General features: G+C 38.1%; 1 protein-coding gene and 1 long non-coding RNA gene across 5 annotated transcripts in view; both read left to right on the plus strand.

Annotated features, from left to right (window-relative positions):
• Positions 1-8,184, plus strand: part of LOC139939325 (uncharacterized) — a 64,484-nt gene extending 56,300 nt beyond the window's left edge. The window contains exon 4 of the long non-coding RNA XR_011786283.1: positions 7,455-8,184. This is a non-coding gene — a long non-coding RNA (uncharacterized lncRNA). The remainder of the gene's footprint in view (positions 1-7,454) is intronic.
• Positions 8,185-13,543: 5,359 nt separating this feature from the next.
• Positions 13,544-27,828, plus strand: part of LOC139939412 (apoptosis regulator R1-like) — a 62,922-nt gene continuing 48,637 nt past the window's right edge. Inside the window, exon 1 of one of the 4 annotated variants that reach the window (XM_071935270.1) lies at positions 13,544-13,702. In XM_071935270.1, the coding sequence (XP_071791371.1) occupies positions 13,694-13,702 (9 nt within the window). In that variant the 5' untranslated portion in view covers positions 13,544-13,693. Of the gene's footprint in view, positions 13,703-24,478; positions 24,728-26,341; positions 26,392-27,828 lie in introns of those variants that run through there. The other 3 variants (XM_071935269.1, XM_071935268.1, XM_071935271.1) reach the window with 3 other exon arrangements.

Raw genomic sequence — 27,828 nt, forward strand, 5'->3', positions numbered from 1 at the left:
AAGCAGAAATTGGCAGAAAACAGGTTACAAATTGTACATAGTGACATGGTAGTTTGGCTGATAACCTTATTCTGGTATCAACATTTTATTGTGCTTGGCAACTTTTTGTGCTTAAGCAGCTCTCTGTGGTTGTCCTAATAAAACAAAAACAATTAAGATGGAGCTAAGATTGATAATATTTTGCAGAGCCATGATTTTCAACACTGAAACTGTGGTTGGAGATTGTCAATTGACCTTATTTCACCATCTTTCGAGAAAGGTGTGGCAAATAAAACATTTCTGTCTCCACTCAAGGAAGTTTATATTGGTTTTGAAGTGACTCAGACAAAGTGCAACTTCTTAAAGGCAGGGAACACTTTTGGTAACTACTCCAAAAAGTTAAAAGCCATAAAAAGTTATTTAGTCAAGAGCACTGGAGAGCTGTTAATATAATTAACAAATAAATAAAACCGCACACCCTTTGAAGCAATGGACTGTAGTTTTATAGAAAGAGGTAACTGTTGAATCTGAGAATTTTCTCAGGCGTCTCAAAACACAGTTCTATGCAGCAATGGTGTGTTTTCTTTCATTATTTCTTGTAACTTAGATGATGAATTGAGCCACAACTTGCACAGATTTTTGTATTTTATTCATCATGTTCATACACAGTAAGTACCAGCACTGCGAGCTGTTGATATATATTAAACATCCTTGATGTAATGTAGTTCTAGAGAAAGAGGCAATTATTCACCCCAAAATTTGAATCTGAGTAAGCCAAGAAGTGAGGAAACTGGTCTTTGACAATTACCAAAAGTATGCCCTGTCTTTAAAGCCATTGGACACTTTCGGTAAACAATATTGTCCAAGGCTCACACTTTGTGTACCACAACTTAAATATAAAATAACAAACCTGTGAAAATTTAGGCTCAATCGGTCATCCGAGTCGGGAGAAAATAACGGGAAAACCCACCCTTGTTTCTCCACGTTTCGCCGTGTCATCACATGTGTTTAAAATAAATCTGTTATTCTCGCTATCGAGAATTGACATTGTTTTAATGTTTTCTCAAAAAGTAAAGCATTTCATGGAATAATATTTCAAGATAAGTCTTTCACCAATACCTTCTGTAAACCCTGTAAATTATTTGTAAATCTGTTAATTTTTTTTTTTCTGTACTGAAAGTGTATAATGGCTTTAAGGAAAGATTTCTTGAGCCTTTCACAGAATTTGCATGAATTTGTACACCTACTCAATTAGGTCCTTATCCCTTCTGACCACAGCAATTTTTATGTGACCCAATAAAGTAAATCTGATGACTTGATATCATGATGAAGAACAAAATCCTAATTGAAGTGACACCTTTATCATCTTTTGAGTAATGCCAATAGAAGGCGCCATACTAGACTTAGTCTTCCTCACAAGTTACTTGTGTTGAAATAATTGGCATGCGAGACATTGACCCCCCCACCCCCCCCCCCCCCCCCCCAAAGGAAAGGACCTTGTCACCAAGATTCATATCTGAACCGACCCACTTTGAAGGTTACCAATGGGGAAACTAGGGGTTGTTTTTTCTTGAGGTGACTGAAGAAAAACTTTAGCTGGTTGGAAATCTCTAACTTGCAATCTTCAAGTTGGACAGGAATTTCCCCAATGTTAATTTGGATTGGGATGTCGCCTTCACTTAGTCTCCCGTGCACCGGAGCGAGAAAACACAACAAACGAAGAACTTTTTTTCATGAAATCAAATCTTTGCTTTAAATTATTCTTAATGCCGAATCTGAACAACAACAATAATACTCATTACAGCTTGTTTAAATTAATTTTAAAAACAAATATACAATTAATCGGTTATAGTTTATGTATAGAAAAAAGTAACACTCTGGGACAGGGATGTTTATTTGATCTTAATTTTTTTTTGAAACCCCTGTTGTAAATCTATGCCCGAATGTGAAACTACTAAAAGCTGGTTTATACGCGGACGCACAATGGTCACGAGGGCGTTAGATTAACACGTGACGCAGTTTAAAGAGTAGCCTTGATCAAGGCGCTACAGCCAGCCGCGATCTGCAAAATCCCAGTCCCCATCACTGAATTCCACCAGTGCACCCCCATACATAACACAGTGCATATAATACGTATACAGCGTATGTACACACATACGTACTGTACATGTACATGTACCATCTGTATACGGTACACTTACGGTACATGGGTACTTCCTAAGTAGCGCCTTGATGGTTTTGTATCTGCCAAAATTTAGGGCGTGCCTCATTATGCTAATGTTTACTGACAACCCGTTCTCATTGGTTGTTGGTTGACCTATAAACTCTCGCTGCGATGTCAATCACAACGTTCTGCAAGCACTCGCACACACGTGCTCGTCGACGTAATTGTAAACAAACCGTGGTTGTAGTTGCAATGGCGGCGGGCGAGGGAGAAATCCCTACTAGTAAACAAAACAGTAAGTCGCTGGAAATCAGTGGTGTATAATTTGCAACACAACTACAGAAACTTTCAACAAAATATAACAACCGCGTTTAATGCATCAATCATGGGTTAATAAATAGAAGGAAGAAAATTAGAACATGTGAAATGTGTTTGAGAAAGGTTAAAAAAGTATCCAGGTGTCATGAGTTTCCGGCAAGATGGCTACTTGGTAAGAATTCTTAGGTGTTGGGCATATGACAGTACAACACACCCCATCCCTTTGAAGCACAAACACAGACCAGATGAGATAAGAAACCCAGCTGTTTATTTTGTCTTAATGTAGACATATATTATTTATTACGTTTCTCGCGGTAAATCAAAGTTGGGGATCAAAAATATGTGTTGTCGAAAACATACCAGACGGTAGAAGATGGCGTGTGGCTGAACAACAACTACAAGTAAAGTTCAATTTCATAAACTAACTCTTGCCATACTACTAGTACTACACTACAACGCTACACTTATAGTACAGCAGCTTTCAATTCAGGGACAAATCTACCAGCTACGTTGTAATTATGATGCTAGTCCTCGTGTTATAATGAAACGCAAGACAACGGAAGTTGTTCGAAGTTGTTCAACACCATTACCGACCGGGCGAGTCTTGTCCGGCTCACCCGTCCGGCAGCGCATTCAGACCCCTTACAATCATAGCTAATATACACACCACGCTCCCGACACTGCTATAAAAAGCACGTATTACAGTACATGTCCATACAGCTAGCGTACAGCGTACACACACACACACACCCATGCATGCATGGACGTGGCATGATTGCTTGCAGTAATACGTCATTCTCAATCGCGCCTGTGATTGGCCAATGTTTAGAATGACACGCCCACATCATGAATACCCTTTTATCGGAATTCCGATAAAGCTTTACAAACCCATCAAGGCTGTTGTTTGAGCCACGTGTGCGAGGTTGAAAGTAGAAAGACACGACCGTACTCACGACTACGCTATACTGTTCTCGCTGTACAATGTATGGTAATGTACATTTGTGTATGCACTGCATGCGTGTGCAGCGAACCGGGCCGGGGAACAGTACGTCAACAGCCTTGATCAAGGCTATTTAAAGAGGGAACCGATGCGTAAACGACCAATGAAAAGGCTTTTCACCCCGCGCGACCAAAGCTACTGCGTAAGTTTTGTGATCGCAGATGGGCACAAATTCTTCATTATTTTTCAAGTAACCTGACCTAAGGTCAAACTTTTTTTGTCATTTTACTGAATTTATTTTACTTTGATATATGTTGTTTATTAGTATTACATTTTCAACAACATATGTAATTTTTATGGTAATAAATTACCATAAATTAAAATAGCGGACGAAACAAAACCTCCCCAACGTAAAACTCCATGAGGTTCGGACCACAATGGTCCCAGAAGTTCAAATACGCGCGAGACTTGCGCAGTCTATTGCCATCCCTGGAAAGAGGTATTGAGATCTCATTGATCTCACCGGGATTGTGATTGATCTTGCAATGGATCTTGAATAATATCTGAATTGTAATAGTGACTAATATGAGTTGTACAGTTTAGTGATGAGGAAAAGTTAGTTAATTGTGTTATAATTAGTGTGTTGTATTTGTGCAATGTGCCATTGAAATGACAAGTTGTTTCAATGGGTATGTACAATGGATGTGCCAGTCTTGTAGTGTATCAGTGTTGTACAAGGAGTGTACCATTGTAGTTACAAGTCAAAGTCAATGTGGTTTAATGAGTGTGCAGTTGCAGTGACGAGTCAATGTTGTACAATTAGACTTCCATTTCAGTGATGAGTCAGTGCTTTACAATGAGTGTGCCGTTGTGGTGACGAGTCTACATTGTTCAACAACAACTCATTATATTGAGTTGTCAACGTTGTATGAGTGTGCCGTTGTTGTGACGTGTCAATGTTGTACAATAAGTGTGCCGTTGTTGTGACGAGTCAATGTTGTACAATGAGTGTGCCGTTGTGGTGACGAGTCAATGTTGTACAATGAGTGTGCCGTTGTGGTGACGAGTCTTCATTGTCCAACAACAACTCATTGTATTGAGTTGTCATCGTTGTATGAGTGTGCCGTTGTTGTGACGAGTCGTTGTTGTGACGAGTCAATGTTGTACAATAAGTGTGCCGTTGTTGTGCTGAGTTAATGTTGTACAATGAGTGTGCCATTGTAGTGGCGAGTCAATGCTGAACAATGAGTGTGCCGTTGTTGTGACGAGTCAATGTTGTACAATGAGTGTGCCATTGTAGGGACGAGTCAATGTTGTACAATGAATGTGCCATTGTAGGGACGAGTCAATGTTGTACAATGACTGTGCCATTGTAGGGATGAGTCAATGTTGTACAATGAATGTGCCATTGTAGGGATGAGTCAATGTTGTATAATGAATGTGCCATTGTAGGGATGAGTCAATGTTGTATAATGAGTCTGCCATTAATGTAACGATTCAATGTTGTACAATGAGTCTGCCATTGATGTAATGATTCAATGTTGTTACATGAGTGTGCCATTGTAGGGATGAGTCAATGTTGTATAATGAGTTTGCTGTTGATGTGACGCGTCAATGTTGCACAATGAATGTGTCATTGTAGTGACGAGTCAATGCTGTACAATGAGTGTGCCGTTGTTGTGACGAGTCAATGTTGTACAATGAGTTTGCCATTTCAATGACGAGTCAGTGCTTTACAATGAGTGTGATGTTGCACTACTAGTCTACATTGTACAACAATATCTCATTGTATTGAGTTGTCAACGCTGAATGAGTGTGCCGTTGTTGTGACGAGTCAATGTTGTACATTGTATTGAGTTGTCAATGTTATCCGAGTGCAGTGTTGTAGTCACAAATGCAATTATATAGAATAACTGAATATGACGTGTTCTCAATGTTGTAGAATGGCCATTACAGTTGTACATTTAGTGACCAATCACTGTACAATGAACATGCTATTAGTGACGAGTCAATGTAATAAAATGAGTACCCATATCAGACGGGGCACGGGAGGGGGTGGAGCCCTGTTCAGAACCCTTGCTCAGAATTAGTTTAGGGTACAAAGAGTAAGTCATGGTAGCGACGGGTCAATGTTTAAATACAAGGCAGTCATGTTTTCAATTCAATAGCACAAAATGTGACATAGAGTAAGTAAACCTGTCATTTTGCTGAGTGAAATAAATAACAGCTTAAATTTGCCTTCAATGCTATAAAGTCAGTGCAACTTAGTAATAAGGTTTATCGAGATTCAAAACCGCAATGAATTATGGGACTCGTTTCTATGACTCGTTTCTATGACTCGTGCACGCAACGCCTATACCTTTGTGTGGGTTCAATAGCGCCCTCTCTTGACATTTTGCTATTCGCGATAAACCGTATTGGCGGTAATACTGACAGAGTCAGTCCAACAGTGTTTGGAGCTCGATAAACAGTTTGTCATGTAAATTAATCAATGAAGTCAAGGTTATAGATTTAGCAATGAGTCAAGGATTCAAAGGCAAGCAATTTGTAAGCATTTTACAGGCATCTTACAGTATTAAATCTAACTTGTTTAAATGCAAATGTCCCCAATCCCAAGACATAGACATAAGTATAAACTGTAACTTTGGCTTCAAAGTCACTTATTATCCTATACAATCCTTGATGGATAACACAAATTCAAGTAACTATGTGTTTGATACCCTTCACAAGTGCAGTTTCTGACAAGATCCAAAGCTAATTTTTAGTTCATTCCCGAAATTATGATGATGCTCAACCAAAATGGCAATGAATTTGACATTTTGACTGCGGACAAAATCCTAATTTGATATGTAAATTGTTTTTTTATATATCTGATCACATAATTGTTCAAATCTTGAGTATAAAATAAAATGATATTTTACACCATTTTAACATCGCCAGTTAGACCATAGAGCAAGGAAAGCGACTTATACCTCCCCTCCCCGCTTTCATCAATTACAAAGCAACTTTCCTCTCTTGGTCTCAGAACCATGCCGGTGTCATCGTAAGCACAGAATAGAGAACTTAAACAATGAATTGTCCTTAAAATTAATACTCCCAACAGTGGTATGGTCTTACTGTTGATATTGGAGGCAAAACAAGCTAGCAATAGCATCAATCACTAGACAGCCATTTCGTTCGGTGATAACGTGTTCAACATTTTCTTATATGATCGTTTCTATCATTTTAAGTCAATCCTAACAATGGCTAGTTAAAATATAAAGAGCTGCCTTATCTTAAAGACAATGGACACTATTGGTAATTGTTAAAGACCAGTCTTCTCACTTGGTGTATCTCAACATATGCATAAAATAACAACCCTGTGAAAATTTGAGCTTGAGTTGCGAGGTAACTATGAAAGAAAAAACACCCTTGTCATACGAAGTTGTGTGCTTTCAGATGCTTGATTTCGAGACCTCGAATTTTAAACTTGAGGTCTCAAAATCAAATTCGTGGAAAATTACTTCTTTCTCGAAAACTATGTCACTTCAGAGGGAGCCGTTTCTCACAATGTTTTATACCATCAACATCTCCCTATTATTCGTCAACACGTAAGGTTTTATGCTAATAATTATTTTGAGTCATTACCAATAGTGTCTACTGCCTCAAACATTAATCCGTGCAGTTTACTTACCTTATTTTGGGGCTCTGTAGTATTAGTTAGTAATGGAACTGAAAACCTCGCCTCAGCTTGGATACAAAAGGATCCTGGTGTTTTTTTCTTCTTTAAACTCTCCTCTGGGTTCCAGCAATTACCAATGGTGATAACTACGCACCGAGTTCCGGTTTAATGCAGTGCCGCGTACAGGAAACAGATTTTCAAAAGGGGGGAGGAGTAATGCTGGAAATTGAGGTGGGAGTATAACTGAGTCATTGTGAAAACAGCTGCTCCAAGGTTACGTCTTGGAGAGTGGCGACAAAATGTCTTTAAGATTTGCTACCAACTGGTATAAATAAGTAGAAATAGAGAGCTGGTGAGTTGATGCAGATTTCTTGCTTTGCTTTTTTTTTCAGCTGAAAAGGTTTCACTGGTAAAGTAGTATGCAGTCTGTCAACAAGTGTTCAGATGATGCTCTCATGATAAAGTGACCTGCACATTGCCGCACATGTGGTTGGACAGTCCTGAGAAAGCGTGTCATCAGTTTTACAGTTTTCGTTCTGTTCATAAAGTTCAGTCCTTACATTATGGGATCGGTGAGGGCGCTATTGTCGAAACTTATTACTCTGTAATGATATGGTGGTTATTCAACTTTAGTGAAATATCAATGTACAGTTTGGGTTCTTATTTCTCTTTGTAACAAAGAACGATCGAAGTTTGACTCTTCACTCGCGACAGAGTATTGTAATTTGTCCTGTGCACCTTATGGGTGATTCAATTCACCATAATTGACAGGTTGTGACAGCGAAAAGTAAAATACCCTAAAGGCTACCCGGAATCCGTTAGGAAAACATTATTTCCTGGAACTGAAATAGAAGCCTGTTATTATATTGATACTTTTGAGTTCGTAATTTATCTGTCTTTTCTCTCTCTCTCCCTACCCCCACCCCCTTTTTGTGCATATAGTTTTTATATAAGCTTTACTTAATCTTTAATTCATAATGCGCGTTTACCTAACAGTGGCCTACTTTTTACTTCAGTGAACCGAATGGTACTTAAATATTGCAGAGTACTGAATAACTTCGGGGGTTCTGATGTAGGGAACTTAAGTACTATGTCTTCGGTTACTATTTACTTTTTGGAACTTTGGGGTGCTACATTAACTTTAAGGTAATAAAATTAATGCTATTGTACCCGCCGAAAAAAAGACCAAGGTTTTGTGTTTGTATTTTTGGCCTTAGGCAGTAACTGCATTGAGAAGGTGATAAATATACAAACCATTGACAGCTGCACCCCCACCCTTGGACTTAGTAGACTCTGTATCTAGTTTGAAAGTCAAAAATAGGGGGGTTGCACCTGGTCTTCCTGATCTGCAAAGGGTAAGGTTTACTGTCTCTGAAATTAGTGTTGTGTTTGTGTTTATTTACTCTTCAATAGTAGTTCAATTTAAGTACTTTATTATTTTAGAGAAAAAGTTAAGACCTTTTTTTCCCGTAGCCTAAGCGTCGTGCCAAAATAAAGTTGTCTTTTGAGCTTTGAGATTTTTTCTCCAAACTTTGTTAGTGATGATGTTGCCGGTTTTGTGATGACGTTTCTGACGTCATTCTTGGGTCTCGGTCTCCACATTGTATTTGATTTTGACTCATTCGGCACATTTTGAGGTATCCATTATCGAGACGATTTGTTTCTGATGGGTTTTGATAGCGCGAATTGTAGTCGACAAGTTCAAGCGCCCTTTGGAACTGATGATGTTCGTTTGGTCACTCTTGAAATCAATGGCAATTTTAAAACTGTGGGTTAAAAACCTGCAGAAGCTTTCGGTAGTTAAACCATTTTGAGAATTTTTTTTGTATTCCTTTCGAAGTGTAAATGTGGCTTTGTTTCAAAATATGTTATATGTTTTTGGTCCCAAAATTTGAATCCAAGAAGCGTTACTGCAGTAATGGTATCCTATTCAATAGGGATTATTCTTCCTGCGCGGACATATTCCAAATTTTCGGCGATAACACAAAAATTGTGTATCTACAATAAAGGATTAAAACAATCGAACGGTTCCAAAAACTAAAGGACGGTATATCTTTGCCTTTAAAGACATTTGACACTATTGGTAATTGTCAAAGACCAGTCTTGTCACTTGGTGTATCTCAACATATGCATAAAAACCCAACCTGTGAAAATTTTAGCTCGATTGGTCGTCGGAGTTACGAGATAACTATGAAAGAAAAAAACACCCTTGTCACACGACGTTGTGTGCTTTCAGATGGTTGTTTTCGAGACCTCAAATTCTAAATCTGAGTTCTCGAAATCAAATTCGTAGAAAATTACTTCTTTCTCGAAAACTACGTCACTTCAGAGGGAGTCGATTCTCACAATGTTTTATACTATCAACCTCTCCCCATTACTCATTACCAAGAAAGGTTTTATGCTGATAATTATTTTGAGTAACTACCAATAGTGTCCACTGCCTTTAAGCTTATACTCAAGACTCACAAGAAAGAGAAAAAACTCAACAAATTAGGCCTATGCCGTGTTCTTTTGATAATCGCGTGTCTGAACATAAATCCAAAACAATTAAATCTGATGTACGCTAAGATTTCCGAGATACCAAGAAAGGTCGATGTTGCCTCCCTAAGACGTTGACGGATGTTTGTCTAAATGGAATTTGTAATTTCCTCTAGGTCCGACATCAGGAGCAAGTTATGTTTGGAGGGATATGATATGTTTCCGGGTCAAACCAACGCAGTCACGAAACCACAGTCAAAATGAAAAGCTGTATCAATCAACACGATAGATCATCAATCAGTGAAAGTACATCTAAAACACACTGAGATGGACTCTGAAAGATAAAAGATTGGTGAATGTGCACGGTCACTGTCAAAATAATTGTATATAGAGGGCGCTATTTTTTACTAATACGGTCGCCCTTGCTCTTTTCCCGTTTTTGCAAAGATTGTTATGTTAGTTCCACAGTGTGAGACTGATATCGGAACTTCAATAGTGTAAATGTATTTGTAGCTGCTGTACCTCGGTGTAATGTTTAGCACAAAAAAAATCTGCATATGGTAGACCTGTCATCTTGTTGGCTTTAGATTTTCCTTTATTAAACATCCTATATAAAACAGCCGCAATCTTTCCGTCTTTAACTGGACAGTATGAGTTAAAGGCAGGGTGGTATCTTATCAGAGACAAAAAAACATCCCTTGTTACCCAACATATGCATGAGAAAACCCTGTGAAAATTTGGGCTCAACATTTGTCGTCGCAGTTGCAACCCAAGAAATCTATGAAATAAAAAAATAAAAAACATTGTTCCAGTGTGCTTTCAGATGCCTGAGAAATGCTTCATGCTCAAAGCCTTTCTCATTTAAGGTTTTGGGGGAGGAGAACACCACCTCTTTCTCTAAAACTACACTACTACTTTAAAGGGAGTTGTTTCACAAAGTTTTTATACTATCAACAGCTCTTCAGTGCTTCTCTTACAAAGTGAATTGTTATGTATAAGTAAATGCCAAAGTACCCTGCCTTTACAGTAAAACACCGGGTTGTGTTTGCAGAGGTACTACAGAATTCTTGAACGTGAGAAAGTACTTAACTTAAGTTATAACGACAAGCGTGTGATGAAGTCATAATTAAGTAGTTCCTTTTAAAGTTAGAACAAAATGCAATTATACCTCTGGTTTTTTTTTTCTTCTTTTCCACATACCTCTAATTTTGTTGGAGGTTGACCCAGAAAAGTTTTGACCGTTGACGAGAATAAAAGGTTTTTTTTGTCGGTGTAGCGGACCCTCTTTGCCTCGGTTTTGTTCTTGTTGTCGCGCGTGTCATTCCCGTAGGAAATTATCAAAGTACAAACAGGTGTAGGAAGTCATTACTCAATTGACAACAGGAAAGAAAACAATTTGAAGTGCGGAAGGATGCTACATGCCTTGGTTTTTATTGTGGCAGGTCTTTTCAACGCGGCTTCCTTGATGGGTAATTATTGCTGTTCGTTTTAGTGGTGGTGTACCCAAGATTTCAAGAGATGGATGACATGGTTGTATAGTTTGTAGACTGGTCCCGTGTCCTTATCCCGTATTGGTTCATGTATAAACATGCACGTCGGATTTAACTGTGAATCTCCAGAACCATGCTGAAAGCCATGTGGAATAAAATCTGAAATAGCTTTTCCAAAACTATCAATCCATCACCGATGTTAAAAAATGTTATTCAGCTTTGTTGTCCACAGTGGGAGAGGAGAGGGGGCGGGTCTGGCTGGGAACATTTGGCACAATCTGTAAAAACGCTGCAGCGCCCTGTGACAAGAGAAGTTCTACCACCCCCACTCCCGGAGATTCTATCCCCCGCCCCCGTTATGGCAACATGTACAAAGTACTTTCGGGGATAGCGCCCTCTTTTGTCCAGCCCATGTTAATAATTTATTAATAAATCTCAGGCGGATGGAATTACCTGGGACACCCCCATGGTGCCTCTACGAAAAAGAACTAGCTATATGTGCACTAAAAGAGAGGAACAAAATTGCCCCACACCACTCTGGAATAAATTTCTCCCGCACCATTCTGGAATAAATTGCCCACACCACTGAGGAATAATTTGCCCCACACCACTCTGGAATAATTTGCCCCACACCACTCTGGAATAAATTGCCCCACACTCTGGAACAAATTGCCCCTCACCACTCTTGAACAAATTGCCCCACACCACTCTGGAATAATTTGCCCCATACCACTCTGGAATAATTTGCCCCACACCACTCTGGAATAATTGCCCCACACCACTCTGGAATAAATTGCCTCAATGCTCAAGTGGAAAACCATTTTGGCTGCACTACTGCTCTGATTGCTGTGTAGGCCTATGCTTTATTATATCCTCGATCCAGTATATAGAATAATATAGATTCAAACTAAATTTAATTTCCTGTCTGTACTGTTCTTGGAACATAGCAATACACAATTCATGGCCGGATGTTTAGCATCAGGTTTTACAAATTGCTTCACATTTTATTTTATTTTAATGTCTTCTTCAGTCAGTCAGTAGTGATCTTTTTCTCTAATGACAGATGAATATTAGAACATTTTTGTTTTACATCAAAGGTTCACTGTCCAATCAAACAACAGCTGGTTGAATCGTCAAAGGTGAAAGTAATCCTGTTGAGCATTGATAATTAACACTTCCCTTTTGCCAAGATTCTTCCCGAAGTTAAAACCTTTGCACTGATTGTCACGTACCAAACATTGTCACGGACCAAGTTCACAATTATACCTTAAAAATTACTGATGATTCGGCGACAGAGGGCGCAGTTTTAACACACTGAAGGGTGCACTACTACATGCTGAAACTTTAACAATTTTGTGTGTGTGAGCAAAACACAGAGATGTTTTGCTGATAGATTGCTTTGATTGCGAGTTCCAAAACTTTAAAGTGGATCTGACATCATGATAAACTTTGAACTTCCTGTTATGAACTGGTGTGGCAGGAGCTTCTGTCCTCTTTTGAATGCTCATGCTCTTCCCTCCAGACCATGTTGTTAAATTCCTCAGGGGGCAGAATGACAGAATTGCCTGGGACACCGGGGAAGAAAGTTTCAAAACGGATGTTTTATTATGTTAGAAGAGCTGTAAGCTAAACAAAATATGCCACAATCTTGACTTTCATGTTGTCAGGAGATATAATTAATTTTGTCTAAAGTTTGGGCTTCCTGTTGAACTACCGTTCCTTTCTACCGCAACATTGGGGCTTATAATAGTTTTTGCATGTCGCTTACAACATTATGGAGGTAGAAATAGGCTATGCTTACAACAAGCGTTTGTCGCCGTCGGCAGTGTGCATCGTCTATTTCCACTCCTTTTTCTTTTTTTTTGGGTAGTAAAAAAAAAGCTCTTTTGTGTTCTTGACTCAAAAATGGAGGACAGGAAAGACGCGTGAAAAAATTAGATCGGTCCCACTCCCTCCCTTCATCCAAAGGGTGAGACCGATATTAATTTTTGGAAGAGGGAAAGTCTCCCCCTCTATATAGTGAGATGCACATGGTCATTAATGTAAGATGCCCATTCATTTTTTTTAATGACCTATTTAAAATAATTGACGAAATAGGTCTATTACTAACTTGGGTAAAAAATGGAGACTGTTTTGAATGGTCGTCGTTATAAAACAAATTCTCGACAGCCGTTGTGTCAGAAATTACAACGTATTTCCACAAAGGATGACTGGATCCGCCCCACGTACACCCCCCCCCCCCCCCCCCCGACGATGTGACGAACTTTCTTTCAAGAGAGGGCGCCCACCCCACCGTACCTCTTACAAGTTCAGGTTTTATTTTTCGATCCTCTGCCCCCACCCACCCCTCCCTCCCTCCTAGTAATAGTAAAAATGTTGTATGTGTTGAGTAGTATGTTATGCTTAATATAACGTAAAAATACAATTGGAGAGCTGAACAATAAATTGTCACATTATTTGCCGGGTGAACCGGGGGGGGTGGTGAACAAACTACTTGAGAGTGACATCAACTACACGTTGTAAATAATCACATTGCCCTAATTGAGTTGCACGGCATGAAGGCAGCAACGGTTTGGGCGGATGATCGACATTATATCCTGCATCATGTTTGACAGTTTTAGGTGTAAGGGTTCGCTGGAAATGTCTGCAAAACCGCATAGGAAATGAGTAAGGTTAGTACCTCAATATGGTTAGAAAAAATTTCCTTTTTAGATCGTAGAAATACATATTTTTTAAATTTTACATAGTGTGGGAATAAACCGAACGGTGGAGTGCCATATTTTATTGTGTGCATGGTTTCGTGCATTACTGCACGTCTTATGTTTATTTGTTACACCATGTAGGCCTACACTGGGTTGCGTGAAGAGTATTTATGACGTGTATTTTGTGTCAGAGCTATCAGTTTGCTGTCTCGTCCTGGTTGGACGGTATTTTCCCTTTTCAGTTGTGTTGAAAGTAATTAATTAATTAGCTATTTATCTGTTTTCCTTGGCCTAACTAAAATTTTACAAATAATGCTGTACAATGGTTTTGATTTTCATTCGAAATGTTGACCCTCCCCCTCCCCCTCGCACAATCACAATGTTTTATTAAGGGAATCAATGTGTGGTGAAGAGGTTTTCAACTAGTGGTTTAATCCCAACGAGGCCTGGTTCTTGATAATTTTACCGAGACGATGTCAAGGTAAATTCTTTTGATTCCCATTCATAATAGCTTTTCGGTCAAAAACATCATCACATTGTCGGTTAAAAAGTAAATAAATGCAAAAATTATAATTGTTAAATGATTTCTTTCAACACAACATCCCTCCAGCTATGAAATGGTAAAGCCCTCCGCCGCCCTCGGGTTAACAACTCCTTATAAGGGAATGCTGTGTGCGTCGCACGTATCGCGTATCGCGTGATGTGGCACTACTGTTTCAGCCGTTGCTCTCGACCAATAGGAATGAAGAAACTGTCTTATTAGAACAGGTGCAAGGTCGCGTGTCACGCCCATGAATTAACACTTTTTACCGGTCATAAACAAAGGTTTATACACACCCACGTGACGCGCTCTACACCAATAGGAATAGCGAAACTGTCTGAGGTATTTATGAATGTTCAATTAACATGGCCTGCAGGAATTTTAATTCCAAAGATGGCTCTATTAGATGCATTGCTACACATTTCAACTTATTGGGGGGGGGGGGGGTGAGGGGTAGCAGGAATCTCCCGTAGGAGTCCTGCCTTTGTGTCCATTGATTAATAATAACTTATTCTTAATAATAGGCCTACTAGCGTCTTACATTAAAAATCTTAAATTTAAGAATTCCATCAAGACTAGAGCCCTTTACCATAAAAAAAGTACATTGACCTTACACGAACAAAGCATCAGGCTTACTACATGTACTACTACAGTAGTGCCAAAATTGACAAATTTTGTATAGTGTTTAGAATGCGCCAGGGTCCATCACAAAAGATCTCATGGCACAGTAAACCAGAAAGAAATTACTCAATAAAAGAGTAAATAATTGCAACTACCTGAGAGAACACAATAGCGATGTACTTTATGGACTACATGTATAACAATATAGCTTGAGAGTACAAAAATTTTGTTTAGAGTTTCATAAAACTTTAGAAGGCTCTAAAGATCCACCATTTGTAAGAAAAAAAACAAAAAAGGAGAACTATTTAGTCTACATTTTGTACCCTTGGCACCAAAAAATTGACTTAGGTTTAAAAAAAAATGATGATCTGCCTGTAATGTTTGATTAAAGTTTTTCAAGTTCATGAAAAGGTTTGATAATAATGTTTACAAGTCGGAGAGAAGCAGTTCATTGTGTATGTAATACATTGGCAAAGTGTCATATTTTTTTCCCGGCTGATTTGCGATGATTTGCATGAATGAAAACCATGGAGGATAATAATAAGTTGATTTTTGAATACATTTATTTTTCAGACAACATTTACGTAGACTGATATTTCTGGCAGTGGATTTTCATTAAAATGGTAACGTAGGTGTAAACCATCGTCCATAGTCCAAAGAGAAAAAACAAAGATGTATCCTCAACATCAAGGAAATGTTCTAATCCAACTTCATGACTTCTAACATAATTTTATAACCATAATAATAATAAGCATTTCTAAAGCACCATCTTTCTAGAAAAATCTACCAAAAGTCTGGAGAGGAACAGAAACCAAACAAAAAGTTGATACCAAAATTTATAGGATCAAAAGAGTGCCTAATTAACAAGATGGGCGTATGCGTATCATCTGAAGAAAATAAAAAACACAACCCCCCCAAACCCCACCCCCACAGCATTACGGTAATATTTGCAAAGAGCAAACTACACACCCACACAGCCTTGTCCACTCCAAACACACTCTGTGTAGGCGTAATGGTAGATATTAATATTATAATTGTATCCTGAATCTTTTCACCAAGTTTAATACCACATGGTGAACCTTTTAGATTGTCAAATGCAATGTAAATTAATGTGCGCATTCTGAATATCAGTTTTTTAGTTTTCTCTCGACCTTCTCTCCCCCTCTCTCTCTTTCTTTTTCGCACACTAAATTGTTTGTTGATGATTCCAGCATTCAAAGCCTAAGGGGGCGCTTTTAAGTGGTCAGTTATTAAGTTTGACCATGTGACTTGACCTACCTACATGGAATGCCTACCCCCTTGACATTTAAACATTTAACAAAACGCTGGAGGGCAAAACATTTGCGTTTGTCTAGCATTTGTTTATTTATTTATTTTAAATAATGAGGTGCTTTTGTGTATATTGCTCAGTGATCATGTTTTAAAGGCAAAGTATACCTTTGGTTGTTTTCATGTTGTTTGAAAATTTCATTATAAAATGTGGTACCTTTTTTTAGAAAATTTACGAAAATCTGGAACAGTTGTAACAGTGCATGTCCATGCTGGAAGAATAATCAGTTTCATGCAGAAACATTATTTTGTCAGATTGAAATTGTTTGTTTTCCCTCTCTCTAAAACCTTCAAACAATTTATCAAAAACTTGATTTGTTACCAAATCTGATGTGGTAGCAAATCAAGTTTTTGATAAATTGTTCTAAGGTTTGAATTTGTTCAGTTTATATCCCACTTCATAATAATTTAATAACAAGACAATTGCAGATACATACATACTGTACACATAATATGTAGGTCAACTTCTTTATGGTCGACGAACTTTACTTTGGGGGTGCACATTACAATGTAAGTGTACATCTAATACATGTAGGCCTAGTGTGTATTCAATATTTACTGAAATAATATTGGTAAAATCCTACTTACTGACCGCTATTTTTACAGCTCATGTTACAGGAAACAGTATTTTTTTGGGGGGGGGAAAGACCCGATGTACTGTAAACTTGTTTGCATGTTTACGTTGTCTTGAGTTTGACAACATGAGCACCTAGTTCCCAGACCTGCTTAAAGCAAATTTGCTAAGCAAAACAAAGTTACCAAATTCAGGTTACCAGTAAAAATACCATCCCACATGTGGATTGCATTCTGCTTTGAAAATACATAAGTGTCAAGAACAGGACTTGAACCCAGCACTCTGTTGACCAGAAACACCAAAGTTTCAGTCTAGTGCACCAGACTCACCCCTGACATGCCATATTTAACAAATAAAGTATGTCTACAAGAACTTTCTTGTACTTTTTATTATGGACACTGTTGTGATTGTTTTTAGCAGGTTCTGTTATCGCATTCAAAATTCCATCGTTTTTCTTAGCTCTATATATTTAAACACATAAGGATGAAAAAATGTAGCCACCATGCATTTTCTGAAGAAAGTTTTTTCCTGGGTTTTCCGTCGATACATTTTTCCTTTCTTAATTTTCATTCCAGGCTTGTGACTTTGGTGCACAAGAAAGTGGATGTCAATAGATTGATCATTTTAGCTTCATCCCATCCCCCCCTCCCCCTCCCCCACCAATTGCCTTTCTAGACAAATCACAATCTGTAACCGCGTGCTCGAAGGTCTCACATTTATACAGTGCTGTTACAGATTTTTCTTACATTTTGATTGCTGCGTCATTTCTTCTGGGTGTGGAGCCTTGCAGAGAGACGTACTACATGTACATTGTACCCGTTGCCCACGTGGGTGTCGTTGTTTGACAGTTGCTAAGGTGGGAGGGGGCTTAGCGGATGAGCACTTTCCATCGATCTTCCTGTAAAAATGTAAATTTGTGTTTTAAAAACTAACAATATTGAGTCCTGTGTAGTTTTCTCAGTGCTGCGTGGGCATTAATGAAAATCCATTTTGCTTCCCCCGCCCACACAATGTATTGTTAGCGATTGAACAGTTGAGCTTTTGGGTATGCGCGTGTATAGTGGTAGGCATGGTCACTTCTGTCAATTTGACTGGATATTGGTTATTAGTACATTAGGTATTTGTGTGGATGTACAGGGGTCGAAATTAAGTGTATTTCCATGGTAGTCAGCAGGGCTAGTGACCAATAATTTTTAGTAGCCCTGATTAGATTTTGGTAGCCCGAAAGACACATTATATGTCTCGCGTCACGGCTCAAACTTTACAATACACCAATAACATAGTTCTTTATTGTTAGTGATGATGATTTTTGCATTATTTTTCCACTAGCCCGTCGGGCTATAAAACTGGAAAAATTAGTAGCCCGGCTGTAAATCTGGTAGTCCCGGGCTAGCGGGCTAGTGGCAATTTCGACCCTTGATGTACAGTGTGTAATATTTGTACACACAATTTACACATCAGGCATGACTATGTTGTTTGTCTTTATTAAAATACAACGTATTATTTTAATTTATGAGAAGCAATGTTTATGTACAGGTACCAAAATGTTTATAACCGTCATTTTTGGTCCTTAACTTGCCATGAATGTAAGCCACGTTAACTGGAAAATCTCTAGAATTTTTTTCTAAGAGGCTGACCAGTGTAAATTGGCCCGATAAGCAGTTCCGATTTAAGTAAACCACATTTGAGAAGCGACAGAACGTGTTAACTTTCATTTCTAACTAGTAACACAAAACAACTCGCAGTGTACACTATTATTTAATGGTTGTTCAGCTTCTTCTTCTTCCTTTGTAAGTGAAGCCTTCAAATGATTGAAGATGTAGTACGTCCTGCATGTGTGTACATGGTTTGGCTTGAGACAAGAGGAAAGAAATTGTGTCAAAGCTTCAAAGCATTAAAACAATACTTTCAGAAGTCTTGAAATGCTCTTCAAAGTAGAAATTTACAATTTCTTCATAAAGGGAGAAAATGCCTGGGTGCCCTTGTACGTATGTACAGGGCTGAGAGTCCTAAAACACATTGTGTACCAGACTACATGTAGGTCTACGTACATGTAGACGATGGATTTGTACATAATCAAATCGTCAGTGTCTTAAAATAGGCCTATATTATGTAAACATTATCAAAGAACGTTGCGTGCATATTGTTTATTTAGACAAAGATTTGACAAAGTATTGTAAACAAACAGTTTAGAAAACTTAACTTATTGTTTTCATTAGTTTCAGTTGTTCAAATTCCAAAGTTTGTGATTTTTATCGGAGATTCACGAAAACGCAAGTTTACTTTGCCAATGATGTAAGTTCTATAGCAAATTGCAGAAGAAGAGATCGGAAAATCCGCTTCTTGTACACTTCATGTCTGTAGCTCAAATCAATGGAATGTTCACTACTACACATACGTATGTACATGTATGCATTGCATTTAATGTACATTACACCCCCCCCCCCCCCAACCCCCACCTATTATGAAGCATTGAGTGTAAGTTTCTCAAAACTTACAACCAATGTCAAAAAAGTAAGAGAAACTTTCCCCAAATAATCTCTGGGGAGGCATGAAATTCCAGTGTTGAAAGATTAAACCACAGAGCAAGGTGCGCTAAATGTTGTGCACTGAAGAACACATTGTAATATTAGTGTGTGCCAGTTGAGAGTCCATGGTCCAAGCTTGCTGTTCCCATAGATGTCACAACAGTAGGGTTGAAGAATGTGATCTATGTGGGAACGGGAAGTCAACTTTCGGTTTTGAACAATAGCTGGACCTAAAGTCTATCGTTGTGTGAACAGCTCGGTACTTTAGTGCAACTTGTGTTTATTTCAATCATACTTTTGGTTTTGGGGGAAAATGTGATGATGTAATTTAAATGCACTGACATGATCAACTGTAACAATTGGGGTTGTTGTGAAATGTTATAGGAACACAACAAAGCTTTAAAAAGGAAAGCTATGAAACATGGATGTATTCCTCAAATAGAATTCCTCTGGTTCAGGTTTGGGGCACTTCTAAGCCATGAGGAACTTCTAAATTTGTAAAGGAACTTTGCAAAGGGCACCACAGCAAAAGGACAGGGCACCATGTCAATAAGCCATTTGCGAGTTAAATTTGAATATCGTCTGGTACAATGACTTGCTTAGTTACATAGCACCCTTTCGATTGAATTCCTCAGACTATCGAGACAGTTGCTACGGCACGTGATTAGGGGCAAGCTTTTGTGTAGCAACCTCCAGGATGAGCAAACCCTGGTACCATTGTGCTATAAACATCCATTCAGAATTGTGTATGGGTGTTCACCGTCTCTTACATAACTACGCAAAAGCTTGCCCCTAATCACACGGCGTAGCAACTGTCTTGATAGTCTGAGGAATTCAAATGTAAACAGTGCATTGAAACCAAGCGAGTCATTGTACCAGACATTATTTAAATCTAACTCGCAAGTGGCTTATTGCTGTGGGTGCTGTGGGTTATTTTGAGGCCTGGCATCTAAATGGTTTTATCAAGTATCCAGTAGGTACGTACAATGTATGCCATACAGACGTTCAGTTCACAGTTTTTATACTAAAACTAAAGAGACTGTGTGACAACTACCTGTACAATGACCATGTATGATGCACGTTCTAATTTTATGAGTTCGTGGAATTGTGTGCCTTCATGGTTGGTTGCAGCTTGCATTTTTCACTGACCAGTATAGTAACCAGGTGAGATGGCCCAGACCTGGTTACACTTCATTGAGTACTGTCCTTTTCTAAACACTTAAGGTCAACAGCCGGCTGACCTGTCCTTATAGTCATACATCAGGCCTTGAGCTTCGCTCTTGGAGGGGCGCAGCAATTTCCCTCTGATAAGAGGCACTTCTAATTAGGACAATGTAAATTTGTAAGGGACACCATGGCAAATGCTGTGGGTCCCGCAGGATATTTCAAGCCCTGCATATTTTGTGTATTTTTTCCCAAATTACAAGTACATGCAGGCGGATCAACAGAAGGTTAGCAAAAAGAAAGTTTTCCATTTTGTCTGTGCTGTTCTGTTGTCATCGGTCAACCTTTTCCACCTTGCATGTATTCTGACCAACAGTGCAGTACAATACACTGTAAATAGAAAAAACACTTTATCAGTGCTTTATCAATTTTTTAATAGGGATAGTCAGTCAATGTTTTTGAAAATAAAACATTGAATGGATGAGGGGTTCAACATAATTTTGAAATAATGTCAAAACTTTTAAACATTGGATATTCTGAAAGGCGTTGTAATACTAATGATAGCATTGATAGCATTTCCTCTGTAGTCTTCAAATTTATTTTACAAGACCAGCAGCCAATTTCACGAAACTTTACGCAACTGCGTAAGTACAATTGCGCAACGTTTACGGCGCAAGTTGCGCCATAAACATTGCGCAAAGTGGACTTACGCACTTGCGTAAAGTGTCGTGAAATCGGCTGCAGATTCTTAATATGAACTTTCTACATTTATAGAGAAGGTTATCTCATTTGTGTTGGGGAATGGGTTAGTACATTTTGATACTCAACAGAATTGTACAATGTACAATTACCAGACTCAAAGTGATCATTTGGTTATTCTTTCTGTTAAAGATTTTACACAGTAATTATTATTCAATCATGTCAGTTGAAAAAACACAAGCCAGCTGGACTTCTTAGGTTATGATTTCACTGACCCAAGGCTAAAATCACTTGTCGAGGGCCTATGGTCCAGTGTCAAATTCAGGCCCTGCTCCCACTAGACATACAAAGAAGGCCCTATATGTCATCTTCCTCCATGATGTCACACACAAACATTTATTTCCAAAGATGATGTAATTGGGATTTGGGAAGATATCTTTTGCAACTTGACCAGGGGAAAGATAAACACAATGAGGTCATTTATGACCAATTGCATTCCTGGAAATATGGTGTGGTTTTAAGCCAATCATCAGCCCTCTCAGAATAGGAAATAACACCAGAGGCGGCCATTGTTGTATTCTCTCAGTTGGTTCAGCACACAGGGCACAATGATATGCTAGAATGCATAATAACTGTACGTAGCTAACTTTATTACATTGAGTAAAGAAGCACTTGGTTAATGGAGGGTGTGCATAAGAATGTCTATTGATTCATTGCACTTCACACAATAGAAACTATTTAAATGCCCTTCAAGTTTCTGAAATGGTACCCCCTCTGGTATGTGTACATTGTTGGACATAGATGTCATGGATAATTTAGCACTCAGTTGAGTGAGAGATTCCCAATTTCATTTTTTTTTGCAAGTTTTTAACAACATCATACTGGATATGACTTGTTACCTGTTTCCTATCCCGTAGTCTTCTGACCGTGGGGGCACCCCTTAAAGACTTGTCAACTTGTCAGTTTCCTCCGACCCTCTCGATACTCGGACTTACTCAAGGAGTCATTTATAGCATCAGGCCTGCCACTCCAGGATGTTGTCCTCCCACTTTTTTTCTCTGTCTGCCTCTCTTTCTTGTGCCTTGCAAGTCTTTGCAAGTATCCATTTGATGTCATGTATTACATGATACAATTGGAGACTCGGATTGAATAGAAGTTTCCATGGATCCATGTTTATTTCATCATTTTGGGGTTGTTATAATAAGCAGAACAATTTCTTTTTAGCTTTTCATATTTTACTTCAATGGTAAGTTTCATCAATAGGAATGAAAGCACATCTCACTGGGACTTTCCATTTTGTGAGTTTTAATTATCAGAATACAGTGTTTGGTAACAATCATGTCCATTACACCCCCACCAATTTACCACAAAGCATCCAATACATTGCATCCAATACATTGCGTCAAATACATTGCATCCAATACATTGCAAAATCTTTCAGAAAGTTTTATAAACTTGGTGCTTGGTGTGATGCATCATGTAAGTTGTAGTACCTTCAAATCACAGGATCCACTGCTTAACCCAACCCAAGGGCAATGCAACTATGGTAGTGTCACTATAGGGACTCAAACCCACTCTCTGCCTACCAGAAACAGCAGAGCTTGAGTACAGTGCTTTTAATGGATCAGCCACAACTCGCCAATGAAATAAACAATTGAATTTTCTTGATAGCTAATTTTGTGTAATTCAAATGAATAAAAAGTTCAAAACAAGAATCTCAAAAAAAGACAACTGAACACCCCCTGTGGCTATAAACTTTTGTTCACTAAACAGAGACCACCATGTTTATATTGGTAGCTAATTTCTTGCAATTCAAATTGATAAAAAGTGCAAGACAATCGCAAAAAAATACAACTGAACCCCCCAGCCCTGTGGCTAACAACTTGTGTTCACTAAAACTTTAATTAGCTGAGACCACCATGTTTACATTGATAAATAATTTCTTGTAATTCAAGTTGATAAAAAGTTCAAGACAAAAATCGCAAACAAAATACAACTAAACACCCCTGTGGCCAACAACTGTTGTTCACTAAAACTTTAATTGGCTGAGACCACCATGTTTACATTGATAGCTAATTTCTTGTAATTCAAATTGATAAAAAGTTCAAGACAAGAATCGCAAAAAAAGACAACTGAACACCCCCTTTGGCCATAAACTTTTGTTCTCTGTTGCTTTAATTGGCCGAGACCACCATGTTTACATTGATAGCTAATTTCATGTAGGTCTAATTCAAATGAATAAAAAGTTCAAGGCGGGTATCGCAAAGAAAAGACAACTGAACACACCCCAGTGGCTATAAACTTTTTTTCTCTGAAACTTTAATTGGCCAAGACCACATGTTTACACTATAAGTATTTTGTAAAGGATGGTTTGTCAAACTGCCAAGCCCTGGACACCAAAACAGGACCATGGGTTTACCTAGGCTCTCTAGCTATTTATTATGTGTAGCAGCCCAACCCATCAGACATGTCAGACAGGATCTTGTGAAACTTCTGTTGAGAGTCACATGATGGTAATTGGTAACATCATATCCATGGACCACAGAAAGCTTCAAGGGTTCTCATCTAAAGGCGAACTTGTAATTTTGTGTGAAACATATTTTAGTGAATATAATTTCTTGTTTGCACTAGAGTATAGTTTGCAGTTTTTGCAGTTCAAAGCTATTAATTAATGTATTTTACAAACACATGTAGGCCTACAGGCAGGCCTTGCGCTTCAAAGCTTTTTGTTTATAGTCCAACGAGCTAGTAAACTTTGTATTTGATTCGCCCCTGAGGATTTTGTAGTAGCCCGTAATAATTATACTTTCTTAATGTACATGTAGCAAAAATTTGTTCAAATCTGAAACAGAAGGAACATTCCGCATTATGATTTTTAAAGTGTAGGCTGTAAAGTTTTAGTAGCACACAGGGCAATTTGAGAAGTGGGATTAAATAGCAGTTTTTACTAGAAATGTAGGCTTGCTAGTGCTAAGGGTTAGCCCTGTCGCCAAACTTGTAAAATCTTATGCAGCTGCACATGCGGGACACTTATCGCGTAAAGGTTGGGTTCCACTAATACAAGAAGTCTTGCGCAAGTGAACTTTATGCAGTTTGGTAATGTTGTTTGAACTCTGCTGCTTGCCTAAAACCTTTTCCTGGATTATTACTGCAAACTTGCATGAGGATGTGACCGCAGTCTAGTTTCCTGTAGTCCGACAGTTACTGCACAGAACAAGTTCAACTAGCACCCAGTCAACATATAAGTCTACTGATACACTACTGTAGGACTACATTTTTGCTTCATTCAGCAGCAGACAAGGTGACAGGTAGTCATATTTGATTCTCCCATCGCAGATCCTCAACTCTCCCCCTCTGTTTCTCTGTCTGTTTCTCTCGGTTCAACTTACCATGTAAGGTGGGAGCTTGCCTCATTTGTGTGCCTAGGATTTATACCAATCAGTTTTGTGTCTGGCAGAGTGTAGGGGTTTCTTATCATCATGGAGACTGTAGAAATAGGCCTTGATCTATTTCTTGGAATTGTAATGGACCGAAATAGGGTAAGTGTTTCTTAAGTGTGTTTCAGTCCTTGTTTTTTTAGAAATTGAAACAATAGGAGAGCCCTTACACTACTTGTCATCGGTATTTGAAAAACATTTTTGTGACCATCTGCGGTATTATTTTTCTGAACTTTTTTTTTTAGCTTTTTGAGTTATTGTTTTTTCTTTTAAAATATTGTTGCCACAATGAAACCCTCACTTAACAAAGGAAAGAAAACAAAGATTGTTGTAATAGAATCTGGGATTTGAAAGTTTGTGTGTGAACAATTTGGTAGACATTCACTGTGGTTTCTCAGAACCTCAGTTGCGAAAGTTTAATAATAATAATAATAATAATAATAATAATAATAATAATAATAATAATAATAATAATAATAATAATAATAATAATAATAATAATAATAATAATAATAATAATAATAATAATAATAATAATAATAATAATAATAAGACTTGTAATGCGCACGTATCCACCCTGCTGGGTGTTCAAGGCGCAGTTTGGGTGCATAAGAATGTCAGCTGGATTGCAGAAGTAGATAGCTCAGATGTTTAATTTTTTTAATTTTTTTTTAAAGCAAGTGAACAACAAATTTGTCCTCAATTCCAAGTGAGAATAAATCACACTATTTTTTATTATTGTTCAATAAGACCCTTTTTTCGCAGTCTTTGGAAGGTTAATGAGGGGGCAGGAGTTTGTACGTGTCATGATCAATTTAGTGTGAGCTGGCCATTGGATTTGAAATCTTTATTCTTAAAAGGAAGTTGCAATGTACATGAAGCAGTGAAAATAAAATGCAACTAAAATGGCAGTCACATGGGTAGAGCAATAGAGGATGTGACTGTGACATCATATACAAAAGAGCCTGAACTTCCTGCATGCACAATTTGAACACAGCTCAATGGAAGAAATCATAAAATCGTTTTTTTTAATTTTTATGGAGATCACACTGTCAAACTGTAGCAACTTTTTTATCTGATGAAAGGGTGCACATCTTAAAACTTGTTCAGCCAGCTGTTACTTTTATACCAAGCTCTTGGATGTATGTGGAAGTTATGACACAAAATGAAACTTTCTCATAACAGATGACCAAGGTGCAGTATCTTGCCTGGTAGAAAGGCCCAAGAATGTACTAAGGTCACACCTACATGTTTATAAACAAAGGTCACATGGTCTGTAGGGTCAATGCCTTCCAATGTTATGATGCTTCAAAAGAGCATCTTTAAAATGTTTATTTGTGTAGCTGAAACATACATTGTACTTTGAACATCACCTGTGGATTACACGTGTGTGGCACACAAACACAGCACATGTAGCACGTGACTCCAACTCCAAAAGAACCCCTATAAAATTATAGAGAGGGCAACTTGTGGGAAATCCCTTGCAGTGAGATCAAGTAGAAACCACCCACCCACCCCAATCACATGGCGGTTAGATCACCTTGAAACTATGTTGTTGACTTGAACTTGGGGCAGGACATGAGGTTCATGTTCACTCGTCAATGTCGGTGGGCAAACTTTCACTTTGTCCAGGGTTATTTTTATTTTGCTGGCATGTCTGGGGATATTACTTCATAATACTACGCTGTGCAGGTAATTGACAATCAGTCACCTCGATGGAAAGACACAGCATTAACCAAGGTGTTTGTATCTACTACGATTGGAACGTAAGTTTGTTGGTTTGCTTACTTGTAGTTTAGCAATGACTGAAGATAAGTGTTGTACAGGTTAGGAGTCTATTTCAATTGCAATCAGTCACCTATGGAAAGACACAACATTAACCAGTGTGCTTGTTTGTATTGTACTACATTTGCAACGTAAAATGTTGGAACGTAAAATGTAAGTTTGTTGGGTTGCTTCTTTAGCACTGACTGAGGACGGTGTAAACTTAGAGTTTTATTTCAACTGCAAAGTTATTTATGTCTTAAAAGTGTAGTGTGCGTGTATCGTCCAAGATGAGAAATGTTAGACTTTGATCTGAATTCAGGAATTTTTGTGTCTGCTTTGTGAACAAAATCTTTGTGATTTTCTTCAAATCTGAAATAAATCCTGATCTTTGATCCACTTCTCTAGCAACAAGGCTACAGTTTCTAAAAGCTCCTCGGAATCTTCAACTCTATGGGTCACCAAAAGTTGGAAATGCAGATGTTACTTTGACAGCAAATATGTAGGCCTACCTCAATAAATTTGCATCCTTGTTTCAGACCTACGTAACTGTATGGTATTTGTCAGCAATGACCCTCATCTTAGGTCATAACTTTTTAGTTTTCCTACACAAATTATTCACGAGGCTCTACGTATTTTGGTTTGGATAAATATACCACAATTTTTGTTTTTAAAAACAAAAAGTTTGCTACATTTTTTATGAGATGATAGTACAATGTGTGTGTATGCCTAGTTTGACTCAGACTGTTAATTAAACCAAGACCCTGTTAAATTATAAATGCGAGTCATACACAACATGTGTTGCGTAATCATTTGTTTTGTGGCCTTAATTAAATTGTGTTTTTTCCCCAATGACACTGTACAGTACATGTGTACATTGAAATTCTTTGTAATGGAATGGTACAAAAATGTATTAACTGATTATATATCCTTTTTGTTTTTGTTTTAAGAATGAATTAGTTCTCATCTGAAACACTGTAAAATTAACCTGTGGAAATTTAATACAAATTTGTGAGGCCTGAATGAAAACAACAAAGAAAATGAAAGGCCAACATTTGGTCAGGGAATTTGTGTGTTTTCCATATTAGGCTCATTCGGAAGGTGGCAATACAAATCAAAGGGATGCAATATATTACTGATCGACCGAATTCCTCTTACTTGGTTTCGTAGCTGTGCCATTGAACATTTTAAATACAGACCTGTACAAAGTATTACTGTGCCTGGCACTTTCCTCTCTTATTTTAATATTTTGTTGACAAATGCTGTATAAAGACAATGGACACTATTGGTAATTGTCAAAGACCAGTCTTCTCACTTAGTGTATCTCAACATATGCAGCTCAGTTGATCGTCGAAGATGCGAGATAATCATGAAAGAAAAACACCCTTGCCACACGGAGTTGTGTGGGTTTAGATGGTTGATTTCGAGACCTCAAATTC

The sequence above is a fragment of the Asterias amurensis genome, chromosome 7 (assembly GCF_032118995.1).
Source record: "Asterias amurensis chromosome 7, ASM3211899v1".
Classification (NCBI taxonomy): Eukaryota; Metazoa; Echinodermata; class Asteroidea; order Forcipulatida; family Asteriidae; genus Asterias; species Asterias amurensis.